Genomic DNA, 24919 nt, shown 5'->3' on the forward strand with positions numbered 1-24919 from the left:
GAATCCATAAAAGACACACGTCATTAGTAACAATTCATGTAATTAGAATCAATGAATCCGTGGAATCCATGTGCAGGCCAATGTTTTTTTTTTTTTTTTTTTTCGGTGATGGCGGTGACGATCTCAGACCCGCGGTAGGTGTCACGTGACCGCGGTATTACGGTAATGCGGTAATGCGGTAACCGTCCCAGCCCCCGAGAGGACATGAATGAATGAAGCAACACACTTGTGTGAGTAAAACGTGTTTTATATGTGACAGTAGCTGCATTTCCATTACCCTTCAAATTGCGCAAATTGAAATTGCGAATAGAAAATACGCCCAATGGAAAGCGTCGATTTCGCAAAAACTCCCATATATCGCAAAAAAGTTTTTACGCTCGCTCGAGGTGGTTTTTCAGGCAATTTGAAAAAGGAAATTTTCGCAAAACTGCAATGGAAACAGTTTTTTCACCTGGTACGGTCACGCATTGCTCTCACATAGGGCCTACATATAATTTTTTTAACCGTATCTTATGTCGTTAAAACGACATGGCCTATATTTTCTCCTAATAAGGAAAGTGTAACTTTATAATGACGGACCCCCGGTGCAACCAAAAATATCATAACTATCTATAGGCCTACTGTAATTAAGACATATATTCAAGAAATGTATTAAAACAGATATACGCTATAGTTTCAGCCTTGCTCAAAGACTTAGGAAATAGGCCAGTTACGTCAATACGCCAGTTCTCATTTATTAAATATACAGCCAAATAGTTGATTAAACATTGATCAAAATTAAAATACAATTTATACAAAACGAAATTTATTTTAAAGAAAGAACTTTCTAGAAAACACAATTCACAAAATCCATGTCTCCAGACATGCGCATCTGATTATGTGCCTTACTCATGCTGCTCACTTTTCATAATCAACATATGAAATTAAAAGATTATAATATTTAGACATGTCCTAACTATATGAAACTGAATAGGCTACGTTTTCTTTAACCTTCTGTCCAACGAAGTCGTCGGCGCCTTTTGATGGATTTTTTCCTTATTCCATTTCCAGCAGAAACTCACAATACTCCGTCATTTTTAGCCATACAGATAAGTGCAATACATAATTATAAACAGTAAACTGTCTACTTTTATTTGTGTACACTCAATAACAGCAAAGGCCGTGGACTCAGGGAATGGATTATTTTGCACTCCACTCTAAACGCCGTCTTCATTTCAAAAATATATTTTGTTTATTAAACGAAAAGTTTTTCATTTCAAAAGCATTTCTAAATTCAGTTTATATTTCCAACAAATGAAATTCCAAGCCAAAATAACGAAGTGGTAAAAAAAAACCTTTGAGTTACCACCATGCAAATTCAAACTTTTCGCTCTTCTCTGTATGTGGCAATGCGTCACAATAACCTGGCGTAAGTAAAAGTCGATCATTCTTTACAGATGATGGTATGTTTGGACAGAAGACGAGTTCTTTATTAAACTCATACAAAACAATAGAATATAAAATGGCACAATTTATCATAACACCTCATATGTGCCGCTCAAGTATAAGGTGCTTTCCTTGCCATCAGTGCTTGGATAACACACACGTCTCTTTCCATTAAAAATAATGGCGTGCGATGGCTGCAATATAGGCCTACATAAACATTAGGAACATTAAATGTGCACTTTGTAATAAGGTTTAACTTTAAAGTATTTTATAATAATATTGCTTTCATTAAACCTGTAGTATTTGACCAGTAAAGCAAATGTGTGGATTTCACTAATATACAAATTCAGATGAAAATTTGGACCAAAATATCCTTTTCTCTTGTTTGCAGTTTGTTTATTTTACTTTTTATCCAATACACTGCTAAAGATGCAACAGTCTTCTTACATAAGAGCTTGTTTGTTTATCATTTTTATTTTTAGTATGCAAAAATACTTGATGCTTCCCACATTCAGCAATGTAAAACTTTGTACCATTTTTCCACCCCAATGAAAAACTCACTAGATCTGTTTAAATATGACAAGACATGGTCTATGTTTCAGAATAGCATACTACCATACGCTTAATATTTTTTAGTATGTATTCTGTGCATAGTGTGTAATACCTGACATTTGTCAACATATGCGGTATACAACCAGAACACACTGCAAATGTAATCCCTTCTGTTCAAACCGCCCGCTCCAAGCGGGACTCGAACCCGGGTCTGGACGCTCTAACAGGGAGGATAAAGGCTGCAACCTCTAGTGTCAGTCACTAGAGCATCTCTTGAGATCAGAGGAGTGAGGTTTACTCACACAGAGACTATTAGCTGACCTCTGTTACACACACACCCCTAAACCTCACTCCCATCCGGGTCACTGCACCAATTTAACCCCTCCTATTCAAACCGCCCTCTCCAAGCGGGACTCGAACCCGGGTCCGGACGCTCTAACAAGGAGAATAAAGGCTGCAACCTCTAGTGTCAGTCACTAGAGCATCTCTTGAGATCAGAGGAGTACTCCTCCATTACACACAGAATACTGTATCCCACAATGCAGTGTGTCATATGATAAACATGCAATATGATGAGGTCATGTGACAACAATGTAGCATAGTACAGTTCGGAACAGGTAAGGTTGCATATTTTACCCGTTTCACATGGTATTTAATATTACGCAGTTTACAGTAGTGTGCAGTTTGAAGGAGGGATGTGCCCGAATCCTAAATCCGAATTTGGAAAGGAAAATGCTTTCTACGGAGCCCCAAAAGGGACATGGTTAGGCTTCAAGTCAAGTCAACTTTATTTATATAGCGCTTTTAACAAAGCTGCTTTACAGTGTTAAACAGGAAAACAATGCAGCATAATTTTATTCAGCCGTCTAGCCATTCTGGAAAAAACGCTGATGTCATCAGTTCATTTCAATTATCATACAGTGACAGTGTGGGCTTTAGATCAGTAATTTAGTTTATATGGTAAATTTAGTTTAATAATTAGATTTATTTGGATATTTAGTTGAAAAATGTAGTGACTTCATTGACAAATATCTTCGAAATTCGAAAATTAAAGTAAAAAGCGTCGGCTCCCTGCATTTTTTATAGAACTATAGATTTGCCTTTTTCATCCCATTATGGTTTCCAATCACCATCTGTAGAATGTATAATTTCCTTTTTCCGAACATCGGCTTCGGACACATCCCTAGTTTGCAGTATGCTAGTATTCCATTCTAAACATAGCCATTGCCTGTTCACCCTTGAATTTTCAAGTATATATCCCAACATTTATCCATTACAAAGATCCCTAATGTACATCTACACTAATTCATTATGCTCTCAAAAGAGAAGGTAGCCTATTATAAACTCTTCTTTAAAACTCTGGCTGACTTCTTCATAATCAGCCCTTTTTTATCATTCCTCTTGTCAAATGTTCCTGACAGAATTAGCTCATGATGTGAAACATGAGGTATCCTGGAACTGGATGGCTCAATTTATCTGCATAGGAACATGCGTGTCATCCTCTTGTAGTCATACAGTATATACAGAATCAACAGAACCAGCAACACAACATCTATCCGTGGAATCATGGGAGCAGCCTGAGATGGGATTGATTGTTCATCTACTGTCCGGGAACATAGGGCCAGCTGATGGAGCTCCCGGAGAGCTGCATGTCCCGGATAAGCGTCTCGATTGGGGTCTTGCCCACCAGCCGCATGAAGAAGAGCTGAGAGATGAGGTTGGCGGGCACGGCCCTCAGGGCGGGCAGGCGCAGCAGGAGCCGGCCGAAGCGCTGGGGCTGACCCGGGTACTGTATGCGCTCATACTCGGTCAGGGCCACCTGGGCTTTCTCCTGCAGGCTCTCAATGTGCGCCGGATCTGACAGCCCACATGCGTCTGGAAAGAGTTTACACAGAGTTTACAACACAGCTGGAAGTGAAACGACAGTAAACAAGGGACATTTGGCAATGCTGTTTTCTCTTTTACAAAGATACGCTTCAAAAAGAGCAACACTTGGCCTCTTAACTTTTTAGAAATCTGTGAACAACATCCTAGAAAACGGAAATGTGTCAGTAGGCTTCCCTAAGTCTACTGACTAACTAAAATTGCAACTAATTGCTATGCCTATCATGTTCTGAGGGGCTTTAGCATGTTGCTATGACTTTACTAACATGTTCTGAGGGGCTTTAGCATGTTGCTATGCCTATCATGTTCTGAGGGGCTTTAGCATGTTGCTATGACTTTACTAACATGTTCTGAGAGGTTTTGGCATGTTGCTATGACTTTACTAACATGTTCTGAGAGGTTTTGGCATGTTGCTATGCCTATCATGTTCTGAGGGGCTTTAGCATGTTGCTATGACTTTACTAACATGTTCTGAGGGGCTTTAGCATGTTGCTATGACTTTACTAACATGTTCTGAGGGGCTTTAGCATGTTGCTATGACTTTACTAACATGTTCTGAGGGGCTTTAGCATGTTGCTATGACTTTACTAACATGTTCTGAGGGGCTTTGGCATGTTGCTATGCCTTTACTAACATGTTCTGAGAGGTTTTGGCATGTTGGTATGCCTTTACTAACATGTTCTGAGAGGTTTTGGCATGTTGCTATGCCTTTACTAACATGTTCTGAGAGGTTTTGGCATGTTGCTATGCCTTTACCAACATGTTCTGAGGGGCTTTAGCATTTTGCTATGCCTATCATGTTCTGAGGGGCTTTAGCATGTTGCTATGACTTTACTAACATGTTCTGAGGGGCTTTAGCATGTTGCTATGCCTATCATGTTCTGAGGGGCTTTAGCATGTTGCTATGACTTTACTAACATGTTCTGAGAGGTTTTGGCATGTTGCTATGACTTTACTAACATGTACTGAGAGGTTTTGGCATGTTGCTATGCCTATCATGTTCTGAGGGGCTTTAGCATGTTGCTATGACTTTACTAACATGTTCTGAGGGGCTTTAGCATGTTGCTATGACTTTACTAACATGTTCTGAGGGGCTTTAGCATGTTGCTATGACTTTACTAACATGTTCTGAGAGGTTTTGGCATGTTGCTATGCCTTTACTAACATGTTCTGAGGGGCTTTAGCATGTTGCTATGACTTTACTAACATGTACTGAGAGGTTTTGGCATGTTGCTATGCCTATCATGTTCTGAGGGGCTTTAGCATGTTGCTATGACTTTACTAACATGTTCTGAGAGGTTTTGGCATGTTGCTATGACTTTACTAACATGTTCTGAGGGGCTTTATCATGTTGCTATGACTTTACTAACATGTTCTGAGGGGCTTTAGCATGTTGCTATGACTTTACTAACATGTTCTGAGAGGTTTTGGCATGTTGCTATGCCTTTACTATCATGTTCTGAGGGGCTTTAGCATGTTGCTATGACTTTACTAACATGTTCTGAGGGGCTTTAGCATGTTGCTATGACTTTACTAACATGTTCTGAGAGGTTTTGGCATGTTGCTATGCCTTTACTAACATGTTCTGAGAGGTTTTGGCATGTTGCTATGCTTTTACCAACATGTTCTGAGGGGCTTTAGCATTTTGCTATGCCTTTACTAACATGTTCTGAGAGGCTTTAGCATGTTGCTATGACTTTACTAACATGTTCTGAGGGGCTTTAGCATGTTGCTATGCTTTTACCAACATGTTCTGAGAGGTTTTGGCATGTTGCTATGACTTTACTAACATGTTCTGAGAGGTTTTGGCATGTTGGTATGCCTTTACTAACATGTTCTGAGAGGTTTTGGCATGTTGCTATGCCTTTACCAACATGTTCTGAGGGGCTTTAGCATTTTGCTATGCCTTTACTAACATGTTCTGAGAGGTTTTGGCATGTTGCTATGCCTTTACTAACATGTTCTGAGAGGTTTTGGCATGTTGCTATGCCTTTACTAACATGTTCTGAGAGGTTTTGGCATGTTGCTATGGCTTTACCAACATGTTCTGAGGGGCTTTAGCATGTTGCTCTGCCTATCATGTTCTGAGGGGCTTTAGCATGTTGCTATGGCTTTACCAACATGTTCTGAGGGGCTTTAGCATGTTGCTCTGCCTATCATGTTCTGAGGGGCTTTAGCATGTTGCTATGCCTTTACTAACATGTTCTGAGGGGCTTTAGCATGTTGCTATGGCTTTACCAACATGTTCTGAGGGGCTTTAGCATGTTGCTCTGCCTATCATGTTCTGAGGGGCTTTAGCATGTTGCTATGGCTTTACCAACATGTTCTGAGGGGCTTTAGCATGTTGCTATGGCTTTACCAACATGTTCTGAGGGGCTTTAGCATGTTGCTCTGCCTATCATGTTCTGAGGGGCTTTAGCATGTTGCTATGCCTTTACTAACATGTTCTGAGAGGTTTTGGCATGTTGCTATGCCTTTACCAACATGTTCTGAGGGGCTTTAGCATGTTGCTATGCCTAACATGTTCTGAGTGGTTTTGGCATGTTGCTATGCCTATCATGTTCTGAGGGGCTTTAGCATGTTGCTATGCCTAACATGTTCTGAGAGGTTTTGGCATGTTGCTATGCCTTTACTAACATGTTCTGAGAGGGTTTGGCATGTTGTTATGCCTTTACTAACATGTTCTGAGAGGTTTTAGCATGTTGCTATGCCTATCATGTTCTGAGGGGCTTTAGCATGTTGCTATGCCTAACATGTTCTGAGAGGTTTTGGCATGTTGCTATGCCTTTACTAACATGTTCTGAGAGGGTTTGGCATGTTGTTATGCCTTTACTAACATGTTCTGAGGGGCTTTAGCATGTTGCTATGCCTTTACCAACATGTTCTGAGGGGCTTTAGCATGTTGCTATGCCTATCATGTACTGAGGGGCTTTAGCATGTTGCTATGCCTTAACTAACATGTTCTGAGAGGTTTTGGCATGTTGCTATGCCTTTACTAACATGTTCTGAGTGGTTTTGGTATGTTGCTATGCCTAACATGTTCTGAGGGGCTTTAGCATGTTGCTATACCTAACATGTTCTGAGTGGTTTTAGCGTGTTGCTATGCCTAACATGTTCTGAGGGGCTTTATTATGTTGCTATGCCTTTACTAACATGTTCTGAGAGGTTTTGGCATGTTGCTATGCCTTTACTAACATGTTCTGAGGGGGTTTAGCGTGTTGCTATGCCTAACATGTTCTGAGGGGCTTTAGCATGTTGCTATACCTAACATGTTCTGAGTGGCTTTAGCTTGTTGCAATGCCTAACATGTTCTGAGTGGCTTTAGCATGTTGCTATACCTTTATTAACATGTTCTGAGGGGCTTTAGCATGTTGCTATGCCTAACATGTTCTGAGAGGTTTTAGCATGTTGCTATACCTTTATTAACATGTTCTGAGGGGCTTTAGCATGTTGCTATACCTTTATTAACATGTTCTGATGGGCTTTAGCATGTTGCTATACCTTTATTAACATGTTCTGAGGGGCTTTAGCATGTTGCTATACCTTTATTAACATGTTCTGAGGGGCTTTAGCATGTTGCTATACCTTTATTAACATGTTCTGATGGGCTTTAGCATGTTGCTATACCTTTATTAACATGTTCTGATGGGCTTTAGCATGTTGCTATGCCTTTACTAACATGTTCTGAGAGGTTTTGGCATGTTGCTATGACTTTACTAAAATGTTCTGAGAGGTTTTGGCATGTTGCTATGCCTTTACTAACATGTTCTGAGAGGTTTTGGCATGTTGCTATGACTTTACTAAAATGTTCTGAGAGGTTTTGGCATGTTGCTATGCCTAACATGTTCTGAGGGGGTTTAGCGTGTTGCTATGCCTAACATGTTCTGAGTGGTTTTGGTATGTTGCTATACCTTTATTAACATGTTCTGAGGGGCTTTAGCATGTTGCAATGCCTAACATGTTCTGAGTGGCTTTAGCATGTTGCTATACCTTTATTAACATGTTCTGAGGGGCTTTAGCATGTTGCTATGCCTAACATGTTCTGAGTGGCTTTAGCATGTTGCTATACCTTTATTAACATGTTCTGAGGGGCTTTAGCATGTTGCTATGCCTAACATGTTCTGAGAGGTTTTAGCATGTTGCTATACCTTTATTAACATGTTCTGAGGGGCTTTAGCATGTTGCTATACCTTTATTAACATGTTCTGATGGGCTTTAGCATGTTGCTATACCTTTATTAACATGTTCTGAGGGGCTTTAGCATGTTGCTATACCTTTATTAACATGTTCTGAGGGGCTTTAGCATGTTGCTATACCTTTATTAACATGTTCTGATGGGCTTTAGCATGTTGCTATACCTTTATTAACATGTTCTGATGGGCTTTAGCATGTTGCTATGCCTTTACTAACATGTTCTGAGAGGTTTTGGCATGTTGCTATGACTTTACTAAAATGTTCTGAGAGGTTTTGGCATGTTGCTATGCCTTTACTAACATGTTCTGAGAGGTTTTGGCATGTTGCTATGCCTTTATTAACATGTTCTGATGGGCTTTAGCATGTTGCTATGCCTTTACTAACATGTTCTGAGGGGCTTTAGCATGTTGCTATGACTTTACTAAAATGTTCTGAGAGGTTTTGGCATGTTGCTATGCCTAACATGTTCTGAGGGGGTTTAGCGTGTTGCTATGCCTAACATGTTCTGAGTGGTTTTGGTATGTTGCTATGCCTAACATGTTCTGAGGGGCTTTAGCTTGTTGCAATGCCTAACATGTTCTGAGTGGCTTTAGCATGTTGCTATACCTTTATTAACATGTTCTGAGGGGCTTTAGCATGTTGCTATGCCTAACATGTTCTGAGAGGTTTTAGCATGTTGCTATACCTTTATTAACATGTTCTGAGGGGCTTTAGCATGTTGCTATACCTTTATTAACATGTTCTGATGGGCTTTAGCATGTTGATATGCCTAACATGTTCTGTTTTAATAACCTACAATCTAATAGTTCTCTCCTCAAAGACTATTAAAATGAGTATCCCTAAGAACAGCAGTAATAGTTTTGCATTACTATGAATATCTGGATTAATTAATGATTTGGTGAGAGACTGTACTTTGGGAATACATGGGTTCATCGCTCACCTGGTGAGAACAGAGCGATGGCTTTCAGACAGCTGTATTCAGCAGAGTCCACCTGCAGTCGGGCCAGCTTGTCCACCTGGTCCTGGAAGACCCGCACCTGGTCCATGAAGGACACCACGCGGTCCGCGGGCATGGGCGAGGAATGGAAGCCGGCGGCCGCTAGTAGAGGAGCCGTGTGCAAGGGCAGAGCCGATTGAGCCGCGTTCAGGATGAACAGTTCACTCCAGCTGAGCCTCAGAAGGGCCACCTGCTCCGAAACGGGCAGGTCAGGAAAGTACGGGATATTCCGGGCCCACTCTATGGTACTGAAGAGCAATCGGGCTGCCAGCTCACATATATTGTCAATGCCCATGATGGAGTTGTTGGCTCCTGGGAGCTGCTGGCCGCATTGGGCTCCATAGCGGCTGTTGGGGTATGGCTCTGCTCTCAGCAGCTGAGAGATGAGTTCAGACACCGGCTGACCATTGAAGAAATCCGCACCCATGCCCGCACCTCCTCCAGCATCACCACCTGCGCCAACCATGGCGGCTGGGCTGATTCCTGCATGGGAGGGAGGGATTCGACCACGCTGGACCGCTGGGAAATTAAAAAAAGGAGACGTCAATATAACATGACACCAGCAAAGTCATGTAAGAGATTGTTTGTTCACACTCAAAAAATTATACGTTGGATTTACTTAATTTTTTTTATGTCAACAGGTTGAATTTAAAGCTACACTGTGTGATATTTTCCCCCATCTAGTGGTGAAAAGGTATATCCAGTGAATATTAGTTTCTGTTCCTCTCAATTCCGATTTCGGTGGCCGATTTAGTCCAAGATTAACATGGCTTCCAGTTCGACCTCGTCCACATTTGATGCCATCGAGTGTTAAAACGCCAAAGGCGAAGCTTGAATTTACGGGTATGTCCCTCTTTGGCTAATGTACTTTCAAGATGGAGGAGCAACATGGCGACCCGCATTCAAACCCTCACCCGTATGTGTTTACAATGGCATATTATAAACTTACCAGAATACTTTATTACTTGAAAGATGTAAATATACATTAATGAGCACATATATTTTTGAAAGAACTAAGTGTTTTTAGCTAAGAGTAAACTAAAAAAGTTACACAGTGTAGCTTTAATTAAAATTGTTTATTTCAGTAAACTTAATTTTTTTACGTAAGGTTAATTCAATGCCAATTAGTTAAAGGACAACTCCGGTGAAAAATGAACCTAGGGGTGATTAACACATGGTTACCGAGTAGATCGTTCTCTGGGATGCGTTTTCATGAAAATCAAATGTAAAGAGTTTTATCTCTAAAAACAGATTAGCTTATAACGCTAGTATATGGGGCATAGAATAAGTCAAATTAAATCGCTAGTTAATACCACTAACAAGGCTCTAAATAGCCTCACACTAACACAGTGGCATAATGAGGGTCCCTACATGCAAACCGAAGCATTGAGAACTTTGTAAGTGTACAAACAGTTTAATAAGAAGATACTTTATAAAGACAGAACATTACGCGTATACAGACAGGAGCCATCTTGGACAAGTCGAGCCACGAACGCTGTGCTAAGCTGCGATAATTCCTATCAACCAGCTCACTTAGCACAGCGTTCGTGGCTGTTTTCTATTTTGAGCCTTGTTAGTGGTATTAACTAGCGATTTAATTTGACTTATTCTAGCCCCATATACTAGTGTTATAAGCTAATCTGTTTTTAGAGATAAAACTCTTTACATTTGATTTTCATGAAAACGCATCCCAGAGAACGATCTACTCGTAACCATGTGTTAATCACCCCTAGGTTCATTTTTCACCGGAGTTGTCCTTTAAGTCACATTAACATTCTTAATTTTGTCCAAAACTAATCAATTTAATTAGTCTAAAATTAATATAAAAAAAACAAACCAAAACTAGTAATCCAGTTTAATTGTAGTGAAATACTATTTTTACAACATTTACAAAACCTTTAACAAGATCTTATTGGCTAGCCAGATGATGATTTTGTTACATCCATGGCCTAAAGTAGTTGTTTATTATCATTAAAACAGCTTTAATTGTTATTAGCAGGTCCTCATCCTTCACCACAATAACCTCCACAAACACCAACACTTTTAAATACCAACCATTAGGCATTAAAAAGTCTCTCCATTTTCTCATCTGGTTAAAAACGCATCAAATAGCACTTTATTTAAACATTTAGTCTCCGAATTCAGCCCCTTTGCAAAGCATGCTGGGAAGTGAAAGTCTTGTTTAATTGGGTTACTTGATTGAAACATGTTATTTCAAAAAGTTATGATCCAGTCAGTTTAACTTGAATCGATTACATTTGAACCAGAAACCTGATATAATTGTGTTAAATCAAGATGAATTGCTTAAATAAAGTGAACAGCATCATAACATCTTTTTTTTTTTTTCAGATTTGCTGACCTTCTTTCCTCATGCCGACCCGGAAGCACTTCTTCAGACGGCAGTACTGACACTGGTTACGGTGGTGCTGGTCAATCTGACACTCTCTGTTCGACCTGTGAAGGTAATTCAGATAACTTTAAGATTTAGCACTTTTCAAAGGATAATGAGCGTTCAAGTAAACAGAGAAATTGTAAATAGGTGTGAACAAAACAAGACCAAATCCTTCATTAAAGGGATAGTTCACCTAAAAATGAAAATGACCCCATGATTTACTCTCCCTCAAGTCATCCGAGGTGTGTGTGACATTCTTCTTTCAGACGAATAAAATCTGAGTTATTTTAAAAATGTTCTGGCTAATCCAAGCATTATAATAGCAGTAATAGTTGCTCTGTTTTTGAAGTCCATAACAAAAGCATCTATCCATCATATAACTGCTCCACACGGCTCTGGGGTGTTGAAGCTAATCGATGCGTTTGTGGAAGAAAAATATCCATATTTAAAACTTTATTTCATTTTTTTCTATGGCTCTGCATCAGCCGTCCCCGCGCCATAACTTCTGACGAATAAGGTCAAAATACCGGCGCGATCATAGATATATACATAAGGTGTTTCTCAATGTCAAGGATCCTTCCTCTGCAGGACTGGTCCTTCCAAGTCACTTCCTTCAGAGGCGAGGCGAGGCTTCTCTTTAGCATTCGGAGAACATGTAAATGAAACAGGCTAGCAAGTGCGCGTCAGCCTCATTACATCAGTGAAAAGGTCCGTTAGCCATCAATAACGTAATTTGTATAATATCAATACGGTTGTAATTTGTACTGGCATTTAAAAGTTTAACTTTACTTATATTTACTACGGTTATAACAAATGTTTGGTAACGTAAATACTTACACTTGAAAGCGTATTGCCCCGTTAATGCTCTGACTCCGCCAACGTCCGATATTTTGTATTTTTTTAACAAGATAGCAAAGCTGCGCGCATAGGATTGTGGTTGATTTGAGAACGCTAAGAGCGCGAAGTCTACTCGTAAGCATCCTTTCCTGTATATGGCATATTTTTCGAACGAAGGACCCAGACCTTGGTTGAAATTCCGAGGATCCTCGACATTGGAACAGCCCTTCGACGGACGTCGATGACTTAGCATCCTCGGAATTCTGGCTTCAGAGGATCCTTCCTTGACATTGAGAAATGCCTATAGATTCCTCATTAGTGCCTGCGGATCGGTCGAATGAGGCATCTATGTATATATATATCTATGATCGCGCCAGTATTTTGACCTTATTTGCCGGAAGTTATGGCGCTGGGAACACTAGAGGACATTGGTTTGATAAGAGGTAAAAAAAATAACAAATACTGTTGTAAATATTACTATATCTGCTTGGGGTATGTTTACACGACAACAAAAACTAACACGTTTTTCCTTTGTGTTTTTCGCACAGTGGTGTCAAAACGATTCCCGTTCGACTAAACAACTAAAAGCGTTGCATTATGCATGCCAGGCCAGTAGATGGCGATGTCACTTTCTAAAGAAACACTACTGGTCTATAGACTGAACATATACATGTGCGTCAACCGTTTTCACAACTTTGTGGTTTAGCGGAAACCTCTCCCAGTTTCTCTTGGAGCCAATAGAGACAGAGCACATTTAGGCCACGCCCACACAAACAACCCAACGATCCTCATTGACTTTGTATTGCGTGAAGCGCCTCCTCGTCATTTCTGACTTATAACAAAAAACAGAACAATGTCTAAAAGCTGCTGTGTGTCGAGGTGTACAGCAAACAAGCTAAAGAACACAGAGCTCATTTTTATAAGCCGCCGACCCCAAAAAACGAGCGTTTAAGGAGACAAAAGTGCATAAAGACAATAAGACGTGAAGCATCTGCAGGAAGAACGGGTACATTTTGGGATCCTGACACTCAGAGTGTCTAAACATGTTGTCACTGTTTAGTCAAATATCCAAATGTCAGGTTTATATATGATATTTCCTGTCTCTGATGACGTTCTCCTCCAGTGTGTGTAGTTCTCAGTGTAATATAACTCTGTCTCAATGGCCTTTATCCACTTTTGTGTCCTTAAACACTCGTGTTTTGGGGTCGAAGGCTTATAAAAACTTCTGGGTTTTTGGTTCTGGGTTGTTTACGTTTGTGACGTCACATATTTGTTTACAGTCTATGATTTACACAAAGACGATAATTGTATCATTTTCAAAAACTTGCACTTTGAATCCCTATTGTAAAAGTTAACATTTTCAGGCCCTCAAAGTGCCATTGTCATGTAAATGAATGGCCAAAACGCATAAAGTGTTTTTGTTTTGTAAACTGCCCCTTAGATACTGACAATTTAAGTCTTTTATAGCATCATCCATTCCTGGCATAGAAGTTTTGTGTAGAATAAAGGTAATATTATTATATCGAGACTAGTCACTGCACAAAACACATCTTAAGTACACATCAGCTACACTATATTAATTAAAGACACAATCACTTTTATAAATGAATGAATAAATTAATTATTTTAGATTGTATTAGTGTCTTCCAATGAATTGTCACAAATGTATAGAATTTATGGTAACACTTTCATTAGTTAACATTAGTTAACTACATTAGTTAACATGAACTAATAATGAAGTGCACTTATAAAGCATTTATTTATCTTTGTTAATGTTAATTTCAACATTTACTAATGCATTATTAAAATCTTGTTAACATTAGTTAATGCACTGTAAACTAACATGAACAGCTGTATTTTTATGAACTAACATTAACAAAGATTAACTAATGCTGAACAGAGGTGTTGTTCATGCTCTGCAAAAAATGCTTTTCTTACTTAGTATTTTTGTCTTGTTTTCAGTCCAAATATCTAAAAAATCTTACATTAAGAAACATTTACTAGACAAGCAAAAGTTTTTGTCTTGTTTTGGGGGGAAATAACTCAAAATTATGAGAGTTTTTGCTTAAAATAAGCAAAATAATCTGCCAATGGGGTAAGAAAAATAATCTTGTTTTCTGTTTGAATTAAGATAATTTTGCTTACCCCATTGGCAGATTATTTTGCTTATTTTAAGCAAAAACTCCCTTCATTTTGAGTTATTTTCCCCCAAAACAAGACAAAAACTTTTGCTTGTCTAGTAAATGCTTCTTAATGTAAGATTTTGTAGATATTTGGACTGAAAGCAAGACAAAAATACTAAGTAAGAAGTATTTTTTGCAGTGTGGTTAGTTCATGTTAACTAATGCATTAACTAATGTTAACTAATACAGCCTTATTGTAAAGTGTTACCGAATTTATAAAAATAAAAAAAAGACACAAATGACTTAATATTGTTCAAAAGACACAAATTCTAACTCTAATGGTTGCAGGTCCAACATAAACCTGAATGTATTGCCCGTTTTGTGAATTAATCTCCGTGAGCTGCCATGTGTGAAGAGCTCTAAAGTGATTCTCAGGTAAATTATCAGTCGCATAACCTTGGCACAAATACAGAAGGACACGGTTCTGTTCATTCATTCCTAAAGTTCCCATGGCAGCAGGGCTAATGTTAGATCTGCTGTAAGAGACCAATTATATACACACAACATGCGCAATTGTGTTCCGACGGCCGTGTATATTTGTGCAACATTCAGCTGTAATGGCTGGGTATTTTTGTGGAAATGAATGTCGGAACAACACAATCACAGCCAATCAAGGCTGAGGGGACAAAAACTCAGATTTCAGGAACTGTTGGTGATGCTTTTTCCGTACATTTGATCCTCAACTTTGTCGCATGTTGCAGTTTCTGTAACCTCAAAATTTCAGTTGAAAATGACTTTGCTTTGTCAGTATTAGCGCTCAAGAGATAGCTTGGCTGGATCCGAAATCTCATAGATTTAGACGTAGATCGAATGCTTGGTTGCCGCAAAGCAAACAAGCATCGAAGCAGGAGGTATTTATGCTGACTGACCACAAGCTATAAGTTAACCTCATGAAATCTTTTAAATGTGAAAGTAAGATTGATGGAAAGAACTTAACAATTATAGTTACATGATAACGAAATAAACCTATTAAAAGCCATTGTGTGGTGTAGCTTTTGTGTTCATGGTTAAATTTATAGGAGTTTAAAGATGCCGTTTTCGGGAGGCGTTTACTAGCCGTGGTCTTTAGCTAACATTAACATTCATTTGTGTGCAGCCTACATTACAATAATGTCTGAAGTGCTGCATTAACGCAATTGGTCAAATCGGTGTTGTTTTGAGCAAATTTATTGCATTCCCGCTGAAAAACAAGTGTTGTAGAGCGAAAAGTTTGCCTATAAATCGCAGTAGGCCTATTTGGAAAACGTAGTGAGCTAAGCTCTCAGTTACTCTACATTAAATTACGCTTCACTACACTGAAGCTGCCCAATGTAGCAAGCTAAACTACAGCAACATGGCAAAAGTAGTTTACTACATCTAAGCTATTTTATTAAATGTTTATATTGGACCAACTTCACTCCAATCAATGCTATCTCAGTGATCAATTAAAGTCAAACAGATAGGCAGGCATACTTTTTCAGTTCAATTGTTTGATCAACAACTAAACCAATTTCAACAAAAGCATGTGATCCACATAATAACAAAACCAGGTGTCCAGAGTGTGTGTATGTTCATCTGTATGTGCGTGTGTGTATGCACATGTGTTTGCATGTTTATGCTCAATTTAGACTTAACTAAGTTAATTTAAAACTAAACTCAGCTCAAAGTACAGTAGCAAAATAATTCAGACCTGCCCCAAACAGTATACCTGTGTGTGTGTGTGTGTGTGTGTGTGTGTGTGTGTGTGTGTGTGTGTGTGTGTGTGTGTGAGTTAGTTCAATGTCTCTCCATGGAAACAAGTTTCTGCCACCACATATCAAGAGGTGGCCAGCCTGCATCCGATCATTTTAACAAGAGGTGTTTATTCACGCGACACAATAGAGGCTTTTCAAAATTTGCATCGAAAAGACGGTTTCTCTTTTGTGACCGCACGGACGATGGGCGAGTGAATTGAGCGCTTCGAAGCGTTATGAATCAGTGAGTCGATTCAGCGGTTTGAATCGCCAAATTTCAGCAGTTTGGCGGTTTGACACGCGATCCGAATCATAATTCGGCTCAGTGATTCATAACGCTCTGAACCGCTGAATCGACTCACTGATTCATAACGCTTCGAAGCTTCATGATGCATTGTTTTGAAATCGTCATCACTATATAAGTCGTTATTTAGGGTTTTTTTGCGCACAAAAACTATTGTCGCCGATTCATAAAGTTATTTTAGAACCACTGTAGTGAGATGGACTTTGTAACGACGTCTTTAGTACCTTTTAAGGGTCTTGACAGTGTAGAGTACCATTGAGCCAATGGAGGCCTTTCAGAGACATCAGATTTCAACTAAAATATCTTAATTTCTGTTCCGAAGATGAACGGAGGTCTTACGGGTGTCGAACGACATGAGGGTAAGTAATTAATGACAGAATTTTAATTTTTGGGTGAACTAACCCTTTAAGGGTAATTTCATGTATGTGGAAAACTTGTGATAGATAATGCATCTCACCTGCAGGTGTAGTTGAGGTTTCGTCGGATGCTCCTCTTAAAGAAACTCTTGCACCCTTCGCAGGTGAAGACGCCATAGTGTTTCCCGCTGGATTTGTCTCCGCACACCACACAGTCCACCACGCAGGCCTTGTCCTCCTCGCCTCCTTCCGCATCGCTGTTTCCGGCCCGGGGCGAGCTTCCCTCCTCCTCCCCCCGCAGGTAACCTTTCTCCCCGAGTCCATTAGCGCTGCCATTGGGGTTGGCCCACCCCCCGCTCACCATGGCCATCTCTGTGTCCACCAGCAGGATCTGCTCGAGAAACCTTCCCGCCTCGAGAATTCAGAGCCGCCCCGGAGAGAATCCCTTTAAGCTGCAGACAGTAAGCCGGACAAGTCAGACTTGGAGGACAAACACGTTTAACAGCACTCTGAGGCTTACCAGGCGGACATGTTATTGCCGTCAAATGTCATATCAAAATCCCGTCATCCCTTTTGCTTTTCTTCATGTCCACTAACCACAAAACCTCTCCAGATCTCTTTGATTCAATGAGTTGGACAGCTTACCTCGCCCTTTTCACAGGAACTTATAAATTACACATAAACGCACCCAGACTTCAGGGAAAAAGACATGCTGGATTCTTAGCTAGCAGCCACGCTGACATTACACCCTAGTCGACATGCCCCCTAGTAACCAACCAGTTAAACCAGTTTGTTCTGTACTGAGAAACATGCCGTTGTGTTTAGAAGCATCGAGGGTATTACAGGTCACTGTCAACTTAGTAAAGTGAAATACGAATAGTATGTTGTGCTAACAAATGCTTAGTTAGCATAGTTCACTTACACAAGAGTTCTAGTAACTAAACATGAACTGTAGAGACTTGATCTTTTACTTTAGAGTTACTCTGGACTTAGTATAGCTACCATTGTTGGGTTTTAATACTGAAGTGTGTGCGTGATCAATTACAGGATATTGTCACAAATATAGGTGGGTTATATCAACACAATTAAAAGTTTCACAGGTGTGTATGATGTAAGTGCAATAAAATTGTGAACGATCATTACACGACATGAAGGGAAATATTATAGGTTCATTTTTAAATTTCTGACTATAGTTCATAGAAGTTAGGTTTACTTTTAAAAGCAATTATTACTTGTCTTCCTTTGAAACCAAATATCTGTTCAATATGTAGAGAATTACAATAATATGAATGTTCAAAGTGCAGACAAACTGGAAAACTGATCCCCATCATGGTGACTTATTGTACTTATACTTGACAAAATGGCACTCAAACCAATCAATTAATCTTAACTTGTGTTAATCACTTAATCTTAACATCTAAACTTAACTTGTGTTTTCTGAGTAAACAAGGAATAGTATGTGAATAGTAGATAACTAGATTTTTTCAATTAAGTTAAGACATTAAGTAAAGTTGGATTTTACAGTGTAGGTTTGACTCAACCCGCTGGTATATTTCGCATTAATTCGTTTTAATCGCCTACAGAAGAAAAATCACAAATACTTGATTGTTTCCACTAATTTCAACAGTGTTTGAACTCAAACATTTCTCATAAAATTAACTGAGATATTAACATTAATTTAAATAAAATTGTGAACGATCATTAAACGACATGAAGGGAAATATTATAGGTTAATTTTAAAAGGTGTCTTAATTTCTGACTAAATCATTAACTCAGTCAGAACTTTTAAAAGCAATTATTACTTATCTTCCTTTGAAACCAAATATCTGTGATTTCTTGTTGCATCGCTGCATCAGTAGGAAGAGAATTACAAAAATATATATGTTCAAAATGCCGACCAATGTGGACACTGATCTCCATAATGGCGACTTATTCTTGACACATTTGCACTCAAACCAATCAATTAATCTTAGCTTGTGTTTTCTGAGTAAACAAGGAATAGTATGTGAATAGTTCAGATTACTAGATGTTTACAATTGAGCGAAGACATTAAGTAAAGTTAACTAAAAAGTGTTAGTTAGTAAGAAAAATCACAAATACTTGATTGTTTCCACTAATTTCAACAGTGTTTGAACTCAAACATTTCTCAACTGACATCATGGTGCCAGGACAACTGTCTCTCTCTGAATGTTAACAAGACCAAAGAACTGATTGTGGACTTCAGGAAGAGACAGCATCGGTCATACTCCCCTCTCATGATCAGCGGGACACCGGTAGAGAGAGTGAGCAGTAGAGCCCGACCGATATATCGGCGGGCCGATATTATCGGCCGATATTAGGCTTTTTCCAAACTATCGGTATCGGCATTTATGATGGCCGATAAATGAATATTTTTAAAAAAATAAAAAAAAACTGGACGAAACACCTCTCAAACACATTGAGTGTTGGCGTTTCATAGTTTGTCCACCAGAGGGCACTCTACAACATGCCGGCTGGCAACACCACCAGCTGATCCAGCAGAGTCATGCTGAGCTTCAGCGCTCTGAGCGCTGCATTCACAACACAGATCATCCGCGAAGTGCATGTAAGTTGGCAACGAGACAAACATTGCTTGAATTGAAAAAAAGTTAAAAGAACATCCCCATCAGTTCTCTTAACTCAAATAACATGACACAATTTGTAACTGCCAAGTCCAGTTTTGCTGTTACATGTAAGCCAAGAGAACTGGTAATTACGCTAGGTTACAGTTGACTGACTTATTTTACCTCGGACAATGTTTGACATCATGAGACGTATCATCTCTCCCCTGCCCGTTATTTTGAAAAAGTATACATATTTCTAAATTATAACTTATCATAGACGCTAACCACAAAGCTAGCTAATGCCATGGCTATCAGTGGGAGACCGCTAACATTAATGCGCCTTGAAAAACACAACAAACTTATTCTGCCTAAATAAAGTAATGATTACTGTATTTATAACTAGTATATTTGTAGTTCCAGTCTCTGCATTGTAAATCGTAAGTTAGGCTCGTGAAGAGTGAACGAAAGTGCGTGACTTCGTTCAGACGCCGCATTAACGAGTCAAATAATGGATTACACGAGTCATCATCAGTAACGTTAGTAGATTTTAGAAGGCAGGCAGCAAATGATGATTGAAAATGGTTTGTGGTAGCTTGATGGATAGAATTAAAAGTGCATGTAAAGGGATAAGCAAGTTGACATTGTAATTATAAGGTGGCTCATATTTATACTGTATATAGTTTATGTTTTGCTGTTGTTATTTATCAGAACTTCTAGAACTTAACTGAATATTTTTTTCCAGTCTTGCTAAAAGTTATATTTATAAAGCTTACCACATCTATTAATACTGGTAACTTTGATTTTTTGTTTTTGTTATTGTGTTTTCGTCCAAACGACTTTAAGTTTCATATCTTAAGTTAGTATTTTTATACATTTTATTTATCAGAACTTTAATATATTTTTATGTTCCTCTGTTCTGTTGTGACAATAAAACAAACAAGTTTATTTTTAAACTGCATTATCATATTATTTTAGAGAGGCCAAGTTATCATGAATAACTACAAATAACTAATGTATAAGGGAAATCTGTTTAAGTGTTTTTTTACACGTTTCTGTTATTTTATTTTTTTATTTTTAATATATATCGGCTGATATATCGGAATATCGGATTTTTAAGTGACCAAATATTTGTATCGGTATCGGCCTTAAAAATCCTTTATCGGTCGGGCTCTAGTGAGCAGCTTCAAATACCTGGGTGTGAACATCTCCGAGGATCTGACCTGGACTACACACATCCAGACACAGGTGAAAAAAGCCAGGCAAAGACTGTACCACCTGCGCCAGCTGAGGAAATTCAGGGTTTCACCAGCCATCCTGAAAACTTTCTATCGAGGGGCGATAGAAAGTGTCCTGACTCAGTGCATCACAGCGTGGTACGGGAACAGCACCAGTCACGATTCCAAAGCCCTGCAAAGAGTGGTGCGCTTATCCGAGTGCATCTCAGGCTCAGCTCTCCCGTCTCTGCAGGACATCTACACCAAACGCTGCAGAGGTAGAGCTACTAAAATCATCAGAGACATTAATCACCCTGCAAACTCTCACTTCACCCTGCTGCCATCTGGTAAGCGCTTCCGTAGCCTGATGGCAAAGACTGAAAGACTCAGGAGGAGTTTCTTCCCCCAGGCCATCAGACTCCTGAACTCAGTCACGTGACTTCACTTCACCCCCGCACACGCATAAACATCCAGTTTAAACATTAACATCCACATACTGCCATTGCACTGCACTTTACGTCCCTATTGTTACTGTGTAACAACCTGTAATAAACCTTGCACATTATACTTCTTTATATATACATATATATATATATTTTATGTTAACCACTTATTTTTAAGTCTACAGTTTATCTCACTTATCATATCCACATATTTTTTATATTTTTATTTTATCTTATTTCCAATTTTTATCTTTACTTGATTTATTTATAATCCTACTTATGTTAATACTTTTTATTCTAATTTTATTCTATTTCTATTTTAATTTCTTGTAACTGTTATTTGCACTGTCCATGGAGCGGACCTGTTTACATTTCACTGCCAGTTGTATATTGTGTATATAACTGTGTATGTGACAAATAAAACTCTTGAATCTTGAATCTTGAATCATAAAATTAACTGAGATATTAACATTCATTTAAATAAAATTGTGAACGATAATTGTGAATTATTACTTATCTTACTTTATAACCAAATATATGTGATTTCTTATTGCGTCGCTGCATCAATACGAAGAGAATTACAATAATATGAATGTTTCAAGTGCCCAACCAAAAGAACACTGATCTCCATAATGGTGACTTATTATTATTATTTTATTTTCTTTGCTTGACAAAATTGCACTCAAACCAATCAATTAATCTTAACGTGTGTTTTCTGAGTAAACAAGGAATAGTATGTGAATCGTTCAGATTACTAGATATTTACAATTAAGTGAAGACATTAAGTAAAGTTAACTAAAGTGTTAGCAAGAAAAATTACAATAATATGAATGTTTCAAGTGCCCAACCAAACGAACACTGATATCCATAGTGGTGACTTATTATTATTATTTTCTTTTCTTTGCTTGACAAAATGCCACTTTAACCAATCAATTAATCTTAGCTTGTGTTTTCTGAGTAAACAAGGAATAGTATGTGAATAGTACAGATTACTAGATGTTTACAATTGAGCGAAGACATTAAGTAAAGTTAACTAAAAAGTGTTAGTTAGTAAGAAAAATCACAATTTAGATCTTGATTGTTTCCACTCAACAGTGTTTGAACTCAAACATTTCTCATAAAATTAACTGAGATATTAACATTAATTTAAATAAAATAGTGAATGATCATTATACGACATAAATGGAAATATTATAGGTTCATTTTAAAAGGTGTCTTAATTTCTGGCTCAATCATTAACTCAGTCAGAAGTTAGGTCAACTTTTAAAAGCAATTATTACTTATCTTCCTTTGAAACCAAATATCTGTGATTTATTGTTGCATCGCTGCATCAGTAGGAAGAGAATTACAATAATATGAATGTTCCAAGTGCCGACCAAATGGAACCCTGATCTCCATAATGGTAACTGTTTGTTATTTTCTTTTTTTGGCTTGACAAAATTGCACTCAAACCAATCAATTAATCTTAACTTGTGCTTTCTGAGTAAACAAGGAATAGTATGTGAATAGTACAGATTACTAGATGTTTACAATTGAGCGAAGACATTAAGTAAAGTTAACTAAAAAGTGTTAGTTAGTAAGAAAAATCACAAATTAGATCTCGATTGTTTCCATTTCTTGTAAAATTCTCCCGAAATGAACAATAGATTACGGTTTAACTGTACGTAAAAAAAAATCCTAACTTTAAGAGAAACGTCAGAGTTGATAACTGAGGCTATGAAAGGGCAACAGTTGAGCAGTTAATAATCATCACACTTCATGCAATCCACAAGAAATGATTTCCAAACTGAGCCAAACATGCAGACCTGGGTAATGATAAACAGAGCTCAGCCCCCACCCTGCTCCTCGAGGATCAAAGTTCAGGAAAGTTCCTTGGTCTTTCTCGTGGTTAAACAACACAATCCTTCGACTCGGTTCTCCCAGAAGAGAAGGAAGCCCCTTTCGGCCATGGCTCAGTCCTTCCGTACCTTGTTTCGTCAGAGCCGGTCCTTCCAGCCGCTTGGTCCTCGGGGCCTCAGCATTTCCAGGAACTGATCCGAAGCTCTTTTAGCCTTCTGCCACTTTCCCGTCCCTTACTTTTCTCCATTCATCAGTAAATCATGAGATCCAACAGTCAGAGGAGAGACAGCTGACCCGAGCGTCTGTGGTGACTGGCCAACAAACCTCGCTCTGTTCTCTCTCTCTCTCTCTCTCTCTCTCTCTCTCTCTCTCTCTCTCTCTCGAGTAGTGGCGGGCGAGCGAGCGTGTGTCTGTGTGTTCAGGGATTTGACACTGCTATTCAAGCCCTCTGGTTGCCATGGTGCCGCCTGCCTTATAAGGGTAATAGAGTCAAAGAGCAGTGAGTGGGCTGTAGCCACTCTACACAAACAACCAGGAATGTGTTACCACACACACGGTTAACCCCTCGAGGGCTGACCATAGGTACACTCAGCATGAGGAAGACTTCCTGAGGGAAGATCTCCACATCAGAGGGTGTGTCCGGGGGATTCTAATCTAATCACATGACTACAGATTTTATTTTATTTCACTACACTGCAAAAAATGCTTAATATTTTTGTCTTGTTTTGTCCAAATATCTAAAAAATCTTACATTAAGAAGCATTTACTAGACAAGCAAAAGGTTTTGTCTTGTTTTGGGGGAAAATAACTCAAAATTAAGGGAGCTTTTGCTTAAAATAAGCTAAATAATCTGCCAATGGGGTAAGGAAAATAATATTGTTTTCTGTTTTAATTAAGATTATTTTTCTTACCCCATTGGCAGATTATTTTGCTTATTTTAAGCAAAAACTCCCTTAATTTTGAGTTATTTCCCCCCAAAATTACTACAAAACTCAATAAAACAAAACTCAAAATTAAGGGAGTTTTTGCTTAAAATAAACTAAATAATCTGCCAATGGGGAAAGCAAAATAATCTTAATTCAAACAGAAAACAAGATTATTTTTCTTACCCCATTGGCAGATTATTTTGCTTATTTTAAGCAAAAACTCCCTTAATTTTGAGTTATTTTCCCCCAAAATAAGACAAAAACTCAATAAGACAAAACTCAAAATTAAAGTATTTTTTTGCTTAAAATAAGCTAAATAATCTGCCAATGGGGTAAGCAAAATAATCTAGTTTTCTGTTTGAATTAAGATTCTTTTCCTTACCCCATTGGCAGATTATTTAGCTTATTTTAAGCAAAAATTCCCTTAATTTTGAGTTATTTTCCCCCAAAATAAAACAAAATTACTACAAAACTCAAAAAGACAAAACTCAAAATTAAGGTAGTTTTTGCTTAAAATAAGATAAATAATCTGCCAATGGGGTAAGAAAAATAATATTGTTTTCTGTTTGAATTAAGATTATTTTGCTTACCCCATTGGCAGATTATTTTGCTTATTTTAAGTAAAAACTCCCTTAATTTTGAGTTATTTCCCCCCAAAATTACTACAAAACTCAATAAGACAAAACTCAAAATTAAGGGAGTTCTTGCTTAAAATAAGATAAATAATCGCCAATGGGGTAAGGAAAATAATCTTGTTTTCTGTTTGAATTAAGATTATTTTGTTTACCCCATTGGCAGATTATTTTGCTTATTTTAAGCAAAAACTCCCTTAATTTTGAGTTATTTTCCCCCAAAATAAGACAAAAACTTTTGCTTGTCTAGTAAATGCTTCTTAATGTAGAATTTTTTAGATATTTGGACTGAAAACAAGACAAAAATACTAAGTAAGAAAAGCATTTTTTGCAGTGTATAGAAAGTTCCTCGCCAAACTTTAGCTGTATTCCATCTCATTTCCCCAGCCTGATAACATGTAGATGTATTCTGGGAGAGCGCTTTGTGCTGAGCTGCTGTAAATGTGG

At 38.3% G+C, this 24919-nt stretch overlaps 1 protein-coding gene across 5 annotated transcripts; it reads right to left on the reverse strand.

The window, feature by feature from the left end:
* Nucleotides 1-711: 711 nt before the first annotated feature.
* Nucleotides 712-23565, reverse strand: nr2f6b (nuclear receptor subfamily 2, group F, member 6b). 5 transcript variants are annotated; one of them, XR_013818537.1, is made up of 6 exons: nucleotides 22881-23306; nucleotides 16938-17288; nucleotides 11412-11506; nucleotides 8996-9571; nucleotides 2455-3852; nucleotides 1216-2238 (listed from the first exon to the last, which is right to left on the reverse strand). XR_013818537.1 is itself a non-coding variant. In XM_079844173.1 (5 exons), the coding sequence occupies exons 2-5, from the start codon at nucleotides 17204-17206 to the stop codon at nucleotides 3578-3580; spliced, it is 1215 nt and encodes a 404-aa protein (XP_079700299.1). In that variant the 5' UTR covers nucleotides 17207-17288; nucleotides 22881-23565; the 3' UTR covers nucleotides 712-3577. The 5 variants fall into 5 exon arrangements, 3 of the variants coding, with proteins under 3 accessions (XP_079700299.1, XP_079700300.1, XP_079700301.1); XR_013818538.1 differs by having other exon boundaries at nucleotides 1836-2238; nucleotides 23043-23306; XM_079844173.1 differs by having other exon boundaries at nucleotides 712-3852; nucleotides 22881-23565.
* Nucleotides 23566-24919: the final 1354 nt, after the last annotated feature.

This window comes from Gobio gobio, assembly GCF_949357685.1.
Source record: "Gobio gobio genome assembly, chromosome: 19".
Taxonomy (NCBI): Eukaryota; Metazoa; Chordata; class Actinopteri; order Cypriniformes; family Gobionidae; genus Gobio; species Gobio gobio.

Coding starts and splice junctions, on each gene's coding strand:
- nr2f6b (XM_079844173.1), bottom strand. CDS start 17,206: ATGGCCATGGTGAGCGGGGGGTGGGCCAACCCCAATGGCAGCGCTAAT. Junction 11,507..16,937: donor AACCTCAACTACACCTGCAG/GTGAGATGCATT, acceptor TTACCTTCACAG/GTCGAACAGAGAGTGTCAGA. Junction 9,572..11,411: donor GGTCGGCATGAGGAAAGAAG/GTCAGCAAATCT, acceptor TTAATTTCCCAG/CGGTCCAGCGTGGTCGAATC.